The sequence below is a fragment of the Lepisosteus oculatus genome, chromosome 6 (genome assembly GCF_040954835.1).
Source record: "Lepisosteus oculatus isolate fLepOcu1 chromosome 6, fLepOcu1.hap2, whole genome shotgun sequence".
NCBI classification, from domain to species: Eukaryota; Metazoa; Chordata; class Actinopteri; order Semionotiformes; family Lepisosteidae; genus Lepisosteus; species Lepisosteus oculatus.
The window spans coordinates 2,757,820-2,770,270 of NC_090701.1; the positions used below are offsets into that span (position 1 = coordinate 2,757,820).

At 39.8% G+C, this 12,451-nt stretch overlaps 1 protein-coding gene across 2 annotated transcripts in view; it reads left to right on the forward strand.

Moving 5' to 3' along the window:
- cntnap2a (contactin associated protein 2a) overlaps positions 1-12,451 on the forward strand; it is a 460,034-nt gene that overhangs the window by 387,675 nt on the left and 59,908 nt on the right. For both annotated transcript variants that reach the window (XM_015354892.2, XM_015354893.2), the window contains exon 17: positions 5,739-5,909. In XM_015354892.2, the coding sequence (XP_015210378.1) occupies positions 5,739-5,909 (171 nt within the window). The remainder of the gene's footprint in view (positions 1-5,738; positions 5,910-12,451) is intronic.

The following is a 12,451-nucleotide window of genomic DNA, read 5'->3' on the forward strand; positions in this document are numbered from 1 at the left end:
AGGTCGTTCCACTAAGAGCCATGAAGACATTCAATTTCCTACCACGTCACAGCCAGCAGGTGGAGCAACCGAGGCTCGGACCTGTGTCTGTGGGGAGGCAAACTGCCCTTTTTTAGCCTCTGAATTGTTGGCAGCTGCGGCTTGGTTTAGTCGTGCCTTTGTTTTTATGGCATTATGCACGTGTCCGTTATATGGTTGCTCCTCTTTTTGTCTCGGAAGGAGTCTGCCTGCACCGGTAGGTGGAATCTGAAAACAGTGTCATAAATCCCCCAGCCCTACCTCGTGTGTGAAGATGAACATCTTGAACCGACTTTCCAGTAAATCAGCGAAGTAGCAGATACATGTGATTGCATTATGTCAGGCGTGTTAGACAAAGTGGTCCCTGTTAAAACCAGGAAATCTCCGTAAGAGCCCCTTAAATCCAAACTGAAAAGAGAGGATCTTGACCTGGAGCTTAAGAGGAGGGAAAGCAAATTTAATGTGCACCATAAATTCTGGAAACGGCATCAATTAATGTTCAGTTCAGCCTTGAGGGCAGCGGGATGGGCAATTATTGATACAAGGTCCTTTCTACAGTATTGCTGTGTCACAGGTTGGAACGTATGAAGGATAAGCAGTGCTTCAGCTCAGCTTTGATGAACTTTGAACCTTTGATAGAAATATAGCACAAGCTTTATAATGCGTTAGTACCGACTGCCTCCGATCATTTTAGTCAATCTGTTAAGTGCCAAGCAGGGAAAGAAATTGTTCCCTGTATTCAGAAGGTACACTTTACAGCCTGCGCTCCGAACAAAGCACTTACTGGCCGAGCCAATTATCGGAACCCAGTCTCTGGACAAAGTTTAATTAAGTTCTTGTAGATTCTATCACTGCCAAAGTCCGTTTAAGCTCTGTAATTATTTTTTTGCGATAACACACAATTGTGAAACGGTTCATTTTTTGTTCATCAGTGAAGAAAGAAGTTAAGAATCCATATAAAACATTGAAGCTCTGACCTTAACAAAGTTATAGCTTAATGCTGAGTAAGCTATGGAAACTTAATATTAATGTGTCTGTAATATATATATATATCTCAAATGAGAACAATTTCAAACACACAGTTGAGATAGGGCATTTCACTGGACCGATCTGAGTGAAGTTCCTTGCTCAAGGGGTATGGCACCAGAATTTTTTTTAATTATTATTTATTACAAATGACAGCTTTATAATTATAAATAATGATGTTAATAATTGTATTCATATTTTGGATAAACCATTAAATATTTACAGGTAGCTCTAACGATAATTTTTCCAACTGAATATCAAATGATAAATACAATACCCAAGCAGTCATTTTTTCTCTGCATATCATTAATAATCTTCATAAGCAGTTGTAAATGTCTACTGTAGTTTTAGTCATCTTCTTATATGATGTATTCAGTAAAAGTCTGTTTCACGAGGTTTCTTACCCTGTAACAAAGTGTACTGGTGCAACTCAAACCTTAATGGAACAGAATATGTGAGAGAACTGTAAAGAGAATAACAAATTCAATGTGTCAGATTGAACGCCTAAATGATTACATTTATATAGTGCTTTCATTAAAATGTCGTTTGGAAAAAAACACCATTTATAATTTTAAAACGGCAGATGTCTCATGTTCTCTTACATTTCATCTATATTTTATCACAATTATTTAATGTCATAATTTTTCCACAAATCTCATTCAGCCTCTGAGCTGCCTAAACTGGTTGAGCTCCTTCCATGTGAAATGCAAAACTGCTTTTCACGTTCTGTCTAAAATTGCCGAGTCTGGAAAATAAGAAAGGTTTTCTGATAATGTTATTCAGGCGCACTTCATCTAATAAATTTCTCTTGGTTATGCTACTATTTTTGTTGTTGTTTTTGTATTTTTAAATTAGGTCAGTTTCAACCAGTGTCATATTTTGACACTTGCAAGTTTGATCCCCTATTAACAGAAAGAAAATACTGTTCCTAGTCAGTCTGATCTGTTGTGCCTCGCTCCTGAGCCCAGAAAGCTCTTCTGTACTGCAGGGATTGGACTGATCTCTCACCCAGTCACTAAAAACTCAGAAATAGACAGAAACAAGACCACACTGGCCGTCTCAGCTCTCCAGGTATTGCTCTTGTATCCTGTGAAGCACATTTTATTAAAGAAAGACACATATAAAATATACTCTAGTTAAAATTGTGAAGAATTCCAGAATCCTACTCAGCAGCAGAGCTCTACTGTATTTGTTAGTGCTTGGAAAGGGCAATCACTGCCTTAAAACAACCACACCATATGGCCTATCTTTCAGCAAAGATCAGCTGATCCACTGCGCGTTATTTAAACTCATCCTTCCACCTCAGAACAACACTGCATAGTGAAATCGACAAGCTCTGTCCCATCCCTGCATACCCTCCGGCTCTCCTGCTTCAAGTGTTTCATGAAAGCCATCATTAGTCATGATAACATAATGATTTCAATTAGCATGTAAATAATTTCATTTCAAATACTAATAAACTGCTAATTGTGTAGTTACATGCACATGACAATTGAGAAATGTGCAACATTATTTTGACAACAACTCTTATAAAGTGAAAAACATAATCTTACAGCCTATTAACCAGTATAAATTGTATCTTTACTGTGATTGTTCTCTCTTTAATAACTTGCAAAAACATATCTTTACAGCAGAGAGAAATTACTCTTATACCTATTCCACAGGATCCATTACGCTAATAATTTATAATGAAGCCTTTCAGGAGGCCCAAAACGCCATCATGAGCTTGTCTCTTATCTATATCAATAAAAGACAAATGACAGAAAGAGCATTGTTTAAGCTTGCTAATTCCATTGTAAATGTCAGTATGTTATTTCTCTTTGAAGATGATTCTTTGGTGCAGCTGTTTTGTGTGTCTGGGTTGAGGAGAAACATTCTAAAAAATGCTCAGGGATTCTGTATCAGAACCACTCTTTCTTTACAGAAAAGCTCTGAAGGACATTAACGGTTGTCAGAAGGACCTCACTTAAAGCAGGAAAGTCCCATTTTTGTGTACAATTTCATGCTCGAATAGCCTGCCATGTTTTTGAGGTATAAAGATAAGAGATATTATTTCTCAGCCAAGCTAGGATAAAGACTGAAATTCTGAACCCAGACTTCGAGACCTACTTGTGTGGGAAATCTAGGGCATTTCCCTGACCATCTAGTTTCATTCTGCTCCTCCGTCTTAAAAGCCCCTGCTGGTTTGAGGTAATTGTGAGTGTGACATTTCTCTCTTGATTAATCTCCCTCAGGCGCAATGCTTATATTGTTATATTATTAATTTACATGGTTGATGCTTTTATCCAAAGATATTTACGTTTGTGCCCATATGCACAGCAGGGCTTCAGAGGGAAGCGCTTCGCTCAGGGATACAACAGCTGCAGGAAGTAAACCACAACCTTCTCGTAGCGAGCTCTAGCCACAGACCTACCCCACTGCCGTGCTTGCTGAATACAGTGAACCCTTCACTTCATTAGACACTCATCCTTTTATTCAACTGTCTCATTCCACAAGCCCCCTCTCTAAAGCTCTGCCGCTTCAAGACATTCTTGTACTGGTTTTGAAAAATCACGAGGGCTGGCCTGTTGGATGCCTGTAATGTGAGCCTCCTTTATTTAAAAAAAAAAAAAAAAGCTCTGTAGCTCTACTGAGAAATCTGTCCGGAAGAATTTTATTTTTTTCAGAAAAATACAAATAAGCCATTTCCTGTCGAGATAGAATGGGTGAAAATACTTTGCCGTGTTATTGTTCTCTGAAAACAATCCTACCCCCATGAAAGGGGAAATAATTACTCTGCAGCGGTTCCTGCTTTTCAGAGATAAGCCGCTGCTTCCTTGGAGGGTTCCTGGATGATGTTTAGTTCCTTACTATGGAGCTCAGAATTACATTGTCAGAAGATATAGGTGAGAATTGTCTGTGATATTCTCACTTGTATCCCTAGAGTGTGATGCACTGAAAAACATTCTCACCTTTTTTTCCTCCTTTTTTCCTTTTTTTGTTCTCTTTTTTGCTCTTTTTGTGTGTGTTCGGGTCTATCCGGTTTTGACAACCGTGAGTTTCTGAGGCAGGTACAGGCCAAGTGTAAGACTAAGACTGAGGGCTGAGGGAAACAACAGATACAGGTACATAAAAAGCAGTCAATGGTAGAAACAAAACAGTTGCCCAGTCTAGGGGACAGCAGCCAGTCTGCCCTTGGTAGCTCTTTTGCAAATTTCTTTCTGGAAGCTCTTTGCAGTTTCTAAATTCAAGCTCTATTCCCTTCATCCGCATAATCCTCTGCAAATTGTCCCTGTCACTCATTCCCATAAAACAATAATACCGCAGTATGGTGCCAAGCAAAGCTGTTCCATACTTCACAGAACATTTTACTAGCACATATTAATGTTGCCTGCTCACTTTCCACAGAGAAAATAACTTTGTGGGGAGTTAAGAGTAAAAGCAGTCACTATGAGGTAAAAGAAAAGACCTTTAATACTTCTGAAATGGGCATGTATTTGCAGTAGTAATTGAAGAATAATCCCTCTCTTGCAACTTATGCTGTTTATAGTAAGAGCTCTGAATCCATGCTGACCTTCAGAATGAAGAAAAGTTTTCCCAGGATTGCCCGTCACTCCTTGTGGGCTGTGCTTCTCCTTCTTCTCTGGGTTGCTACAACCCTGAGCAAGGAAAAGCATCTTTCTGATCATGAACACTTAGATGTTTTTGACTGTTTGTCTATTCGGAATGAACGTTCATTAAAAAAGTGTTTGAAAGGCAAATGCAATACTAGGTGCACAGGTTATTTTGAATGCTGTTAGAATGCTATTTTTATCTGAAGATGTTTTGTGCATTACCAGTGTAGTTTTATAGTCCATAAGATTAATACTCTCCTACATGTAGTGGATGTAGATGCATATGGCTGTTACAGTTCAAAGTTACAGTACATCATCTAAGAGAACTCACTATCAATGTGTGTCATTCTGGGTCAGTTTCCAGGAAAGCAAAGTCATATACTGTATAACATCGGTGTGTGTTTTTCTTTAAAATTAGCCCTTTAAGGAAATCTTTAAACACATAATTCTTGTACTGAAGAACCTTTTTTAGTGACGATTTATAGAATATGCAAAATATCTAAATAGTTTTCCCCCTTTTCTCAGGAATTGTAGAAACTTGGGACGCGAACGTGGAACAGATACATTTTTTCTATGCCAGTCATGATTATTATACTGTAAGTTTACAAGAACTGAATTCAGTCAAAGCTTTAACCCTCATAGCAGTCTCCAAATCCAAGCCTAGCAGTCAATGGTATGTACAGTATCTATAAGACATGTCTGACAGACAAAAACTACTATCATGAAACGTGCTTGGAACATATGATTTGCAGGTGGGTTGACAGTTATGTAATCTAAACTTCAGTCACAGGAAAATTGGAATTCAAGAAACACAATTATACCTTATGTGTTATTTTGAGCTTTTTGTGGATAAATGTGTGCTCATGCTCTCTTGAATGTATGTATTGTTAATTATTTTACATTATGCAGAATCCCAAAACACATTGATGTCATACAGTATTTCACATTTTAATACCATGATAAAACATTACAGTAAAATGCAGTGCTTTGCCCCTTGCAAATCTCCTGATATTACTGGATGTTTACGTAAAGATCCAGACGTGCAGTCAATACATTTAATTGAATCAGCAAATAAATTCTTCCTTTTTCTGTTGGAATCAGGTAACTACTGGAATGCAGCGTCTTTCAACACACCATCTTCGTACCTCCACTTCTCCACCTTTCAAGGGGAGACCAGCGCTGACATCTCCTTCTATTTCAAGACCTCAGCTCCTTACGGCGTCTTCCTGGAAAACCTCGGCAACACCGATTTCATTCGCCTGGAATTGAAATGTAAGTCGCCCTGCTGGATGTGAAACGTCCTGCTAGGTTCCTGCCTGAGAGCTTCAGGGGGTTTAGTGCTGAATTTATTTCCTGAGAAAGTGCACCATGTGATTTACATGGCCGCGTCGGCAATGCCTTTTCATTAGCCTGCTCTGTTCATGTAAGTAAATTTGGCCTTTCAAAGGCCTGATTGCAGTTCCAGACAGTGATCTCTCTCATTGGTTGCTTTCTTCTTCAAATCGAAACACAGTAAATAGAAACATCAGATTCATTTCGGACTAAAAGAACAAAAGAAAATCAATTTGGTTAAATCTTTGATTTAACCTTTCATTAACAATGAGCGTGAGGACATCTTTGAGAGAACAGTGCTTTACATTTTATGAACTAATCAATACTTTACATTTTTACAGCTGTTCCTGTTTTATTTTATTTTCATTGCTCGAAAGTGACCATTTGGTTTAATCGAAACAACTTAAATTGTTTAGCATAAATTGCTGTCATTATTTTTTAACAAAGAATAGTGTGAGCAACGGGCAAAATTCATACTGCCTTGATTGAAGCAATAAAACAGGCAAATGCTGATGGTTTAGAAGTCCACCTGTCAAGGTTAAAGGTGGATAGTGTTAATCAGCTCTGTTTCTCTTCAGGGCTTCTGTGTCATTGATGTCTTCAGTAGCACAGCAAGAGAACCAAGTTTTTTCACCTCAGGTCAGCACAAGACGTGCTTCTCCCCAGCCAAGCAGAACATCAGCTGTACTCTGGACTCTTAGCTCTAGATTAATTATTTCGCCACACCATCTAAAGCTAAGCCCGCCCTGACAGTGAAATGTGTGAGTGGCACTGACATGGCGGGTCTTCCCTCCCTGTCCAGCCTGCTCCCTCTCCCAAGGCCTCAATCTGAAAGGGCGCCTTCACTAATCAAGGGGTTATTGAGCCCTTGTTTGGCCCCAAAGAGAGGCAGAGGCACCAGAGAGAAAGTGTGGAGGCACAAGAGGCCTAGCCGTTCCATTTGTCATGCGGTTCCCATGAGCCCTCTCCCCTGTCGGCATCGCAGGGAAGCCTTGTCAGAGATTGAGAGTAGCCATGTCCATGGGTTTTTACATACGTCTCCGAATCCAAAGAAACCTAATTATTTTTACACCCTACTGGTCAGCCGCCGCGGCTCAGAAAAAAAATTACACTTATTTTTGGGAGAGTGAGCGGGAAGGGGAGACAGCAAGCAAGACAGGGAAGAAAAAGCTAGCGTGGTTAGTATTTTTTTAGAAGTCGTTGACAGGAAGCTATCAATCAGAAGATGCAGGCACAGAGGCGCTAAAATGAGAAATGAAATTCGCCATGTATTCTGCATATAAATATTGATTGTGTTGCAGGGCGGATGTGAGTCAAGGACTGTCTTCTGCATCCCTAAGGTCATAACTGCATAGGTGTAAATGCAGATGTGAGGTTATTCATCAGTGAGGTATCATTAGTAGTACTAGAAAGTCATTTTGCAAAAATATCTGTTACTTTATCATGCACACATAATACACATTTCTTGGACTGAAATTCTGTAGGTATAATTTTAGTTCAGTAACAGGACTTTTTAAAATAAAAGAATGTAGTGGAACAATGAATCCTTCTTTATTTATAAACATTCTGTGCTAGAAAACACTGTCCATACGGTGCATGGGAAGGAAAATTCATATACAGTATTTATCAGTGAGTTTCTTAGATTAAGGCCAGCTGTTGATACACTTTCACAGAGGCAGTTTGAACTGCATTTAGAAATCGTTAATGAAAGTATGAATGCCCCTTGGCTAAAATGTATCTATCCGATTAAAAAATAAAGTTGAAAGCCGTATTTATGGAGTTGTCACTCCCCATCAGAGCCCACTTGAGTTATCTCTCTTCAAGATTCTCTGGTTCAGCTTTCAGCAATTTCAGGAAAGGTTATAATATTTATTTTTTCCACAATATTCTTGTTACTGTGACACATACCCTGATGCAGTCAAAACCATGAAATGGCCTCCTGAAACTACAATACCTCTTGATATTACCACAGTTCTCCATGATTGTGGATCACTGCAAAGAGGAAGATGCTTGGTAAACACCACCAGACCACACTGCGATTGACCCTCAATGTACTGTACACACCCACCTTAGCCAAGATCCAGAAAACTCACTAAGTTCAAAAAAGGGAGTTAGTAAATCTAATAAACGTAATTAATTGAACGGGTTAATTAGTGAAAGAAGTGAAATGTCGTCCTTTAAGGGAGTGATTGTTAATTTGCAGCCAAAGTTAACAAAAGGAAGTACTTCAGCTTGAATGATCTGTGTTATGAACCTTTCATCAACGCCTAAATGTAGCACCTGCTGCTCACATGTTTTAATGATTTAGCACCCCAGAGAATGAAGGCGGTTTCAGATCCTGGAGTAAAAAGGCAAAGGGAAGATGAGTTTGTGATCATCGGAATGACTTGAAGCTAATGGTCATTAGAACATGAGGGTCAGAGTCTGTTTTGCACTGTTGCACAGTGTCTTTTGTTTTTTTGTTCCCACCAAATTTAAATTAAAAGTACAATTTTTCTATACCAATTAAATAAGAAATTGGTCGCATGGAAAGTTCACATTTTATCTTTTCACATTATTAAAAGATGTTTATGTTTATTAACATTCAAAATGTTTATTTTCAAAAGTAGCCAAACACGTCTGGCCAGCTCTCTGTAGACGTGAGCATAACAGGTATCCCTCCTCGCAGCAGAGACCAGACGTAAATCCGGGGTTGGAAAGGCTGTGTTTTTTATATCAGAGGAAATATTTATTTCCATTTAAGTACCATCTAGGCAGAATTTGTACCTCTGGATTTACTGTCTTTCAGTTTAGGAGAGCCGACTGAGTTAACGAGGAGTTAACGAGGAGAAACCAGTATCATCTCCTTAAACTGCTTTGTCTCTGTTAGTTTGCAGTGAGAATGGCTCATACATGATGGGATTCTTGTCTGAAGTGTGTGCCGCCCTCTCACTGTGCCAAGGAAACAGGAAAAATGCGCTCATCTGTTTAGCTGCCTTTCATTTCGTTTTTAAGTTTTAAGTTCAAAATGAGTATCAGGGGATGAATTATAGTCTTATTATTGTGCCATACTATTATATTATATTTAATTGCTACCACATTTGAAGGCTATTGTTCTCACATTTAGCATAACTGATGCTATTCCCAGCTGCCCTGCAAATGATTGGCTATTATTATATTATATTATATTAGCCTAGCCAGGAACATGTCGGTCACTCACTTAAATATCACTTAAATTCGCAAGTTAACCTTGCGATTGTCATAGACTCATTACTCCTGGATGAGGAGCCTGGACTGAACCTTCTATCTTTCCATATGGATCTAAATGATATTCTTCAGTATAACTTGTTTATAACGTAATAAATAACCTTTATTTATAAAGTCACATTCGAGACTTAAGTACTCGGTTTTGATTTCACTTTTATTGATATGAGTTAATTGTAACATATCCTGTTCAGTGTGAAAACCTGGCCTTTTAGAAAGCTCTTCTCTCTTCTCTCCATATTGGCCTCTTGACTATTTTCAAAAAACAAGTTGTTCATATTGAAGAAGTTCTGCTCGAGTTACATTGGCGCCCTCTTTTGGCATTAAAGCGTTAGTGCATTGACCAAATTCAGATTTCAGATGGTCTGGCTACTTCGAGAGTGACCTAGTCTAGACAAAACCTTTTATCGTTCTGACTCTGAACGGTCTGTGGTTGATGGTTAGCTTTTCAGAAATGAAACAGTGGGTCTTTTCCTGCTCTTTTCAAAGAAGTAATATTTTATTTTAAGTTATAACATCAAGGTATTGTTTAATATTTATACTAACGTCTGAGGCATTAGTGTGCTTTTAATTTTGAAAAAGAAATTATTTATTCAGCACCTTTGCCTCTTGTCTTCTCATGTTTTAAACACTACTCTTGTCAATATGGATGGGTTGCAGGGTGCTCATTAAATTTCTTGACTTGTAATCACTTTGATTCATACTCAAAGCTTAATTTAGGACTGGTGTCCCATCCTGACACTTGTTGGGCTGTGCTTTTTAAATGAAGCAGAATTTGTAATTTAATTTGAAATTTTAATCAAAGCTACTGAAAAGGTATTTTTTCATTCACATTCCTCCTGATATTCACCTACATCCAGCCTACAGAACCTGCAGAAGTTGACTAGATCAATGATGCTCCTCAGAGCTGTAACCCAAACACAGGCATCTGTTACTGGCCTTTCTGGCTCATCCAGCCAGAGTGCCCAGTCTTTGACATATCCTGGCTCAGAAACCAGAACAAACAAGGAGCTGTTTGTCTTTAGGTTAGTGCCTAGTTCATTCAGGGACACAACGGTGCCTCTCACTCTGTGGACTCGACAATCTCAGATGCATTTTTTCATATGATCCGCTCTGGGGTAACAGGCAAAGATCAAGGCCACCCTCCGCAGGCAGCTTTGTCCTGCAGGCAGGGAACACACTGTCTGGCAAGCAGTGGAAATGAGACAAAAGACCGTGGTTATATAACACCCCAAGTGCAATAAGTGGAAAAAATAACAGAAGGGGACTGGAATATTTTTCACCCTTTACTTTATCGTTCTTTTTAGATTTTTAGTTCTAGACCCACCTGATTCGGAAGCGCCACTTGCTTGTTTTCCGTTTTCTCGCCTGTACTTGCACATGGAGAAAGAGGGATTCTTCCGATCAGGGACGTTCATCTTCGGACACACCTCAGGCTCCACGGCTCCTGGCAGGGGGGTTCGCCTCCATCGCCAGCACCCCTGCAACCTCAGGAGCTCAGGAAGTCGCAGGAGGTGTTTTAAAGTCAAGGGCTGAGAGGATACTGGCCGACTGACCCCACCCTCATGTCAGTTGTGCACTGCAGGGTGGGACATTCTGGTCACGGTCAGCTGGTGAAATGACCGTGTCTGGACCATTGAGCTCAGCCCGCGCTTGGATTGAGCACCAGTCCTCTTGGTTGACAGCTTGTGCTACAATAATGAACAGGGCACAGGTCGTAAGAGAAATCAAAAGATTTCCATCTCTTTGTTTTCAAGTGAACATGAGTTTCATTAGACAAATGAATACAGGACACCTCTGGGAGGAAAATACATGAGTGTATCAAGGAAAGGTTGCAGGTCACAGGTCACAGGTCATAAGTTACAAGCACACACATTTTCCTAAAAGCAATACCCGATGGCAAAAGTAATTTTTTCTGTGATTACTGGGAACCATAATATGACCATCCACATTCAAGGGACTAAAACATTCATTTAGTTTTTTCTCACAAAAATTTATTTCCTTGAGCAGCCCTCAGCCCTCCTATAAAATCTGGGAAGAGACAAGGAAAAAGTTAAATCTTAGTTTTGTTGTTTTTGCTCATTGCAAAACAGAATTTGTCTTTGCAAGCAGAATGAAGCTGAATGACCTTCTGCTGAAGCTTATTTTGTTTTAACATAATGTGTGGGTGGAACAGGCTGCTTGTGTTTGTTGTGATTCCTTTGTGAAGAACTTTGATTTCCCTTTTTTAATGTGCAAGAACCTGAGCTACTGTTGCAAACATTTTGGTGCACGTTTCCAGACAGGGTAAAAAAATAGTTTTAGGTGCATAACTTTATTATCTCCCTATTATTTTCCTTGCCTCTTTGTGCCATTTTATGACCTCTGACCACACAGATCATGGCGAGCCAGCGGGGATGTGCACAGACAAGGTACCCAGCATACCAGAGTTGCAAGACCTCTCAGAAAATAACACTGAAAATACTGTTACCTACATCATAATTTACTTGTTCGTTTGCTCCTACTGCTTTCCTTTGTGCTTTCTGTCCACATTTCGATACACAGCCTTGAACAACGTGCAGATATGCCACTGGCTCGTGCCAGTGACATCTCTTGGAAAACATCATGTGAAGCCGAGGTTGTTCCGCTTTTCTTATGCCCCCTGATGTTCCGTTGCCCCCGATGTGAACTGAGGTCAGAGGTCACAATGCCACCATTGTAACCAGAGCTTCAAACCATGGACAAAATGCGCAGAGCGGGATGTTAATTAATGGGGATTACAGACCTCGAAAGAGAAGGTTTCTGTTGTGTGTCTTTCGCTGTGTGAGATCGTAGTGAGGTTTTAATGATACAGCAGCGGCAGTGTGCAAGATGAACCACGAGTGCACATCAGACCTGCCCAGGCTTACCTGCGAAACGTTTCAGGAGCAGGGCCTGGAGGGCTGTGCATTGCTCCTGTGTTTATCAGTCTCGCTGCCTCCTTCCCTGTCTGCCTGGCAGATTAGCTTCAGGTGGTGGTGTGGCCAGAATGATTAATTAATAAGTAAGCTCCTTCTGCATTTGCCTATTCTCTCCTTTTTAGCATTCCTTATCGTCTTAAACAAGAGAATCAAAGAAGGCAGACTACAGCTTTTCCTAAATCGTGCCACGGACAAACTTCTGCAGGACTGCAGGAACAGACACCCACTACACTGTTCCTTACCAGAGGATCTGAGATAACACATTGCTTATGAAGATGTTTAACACAAACTACAGCACAG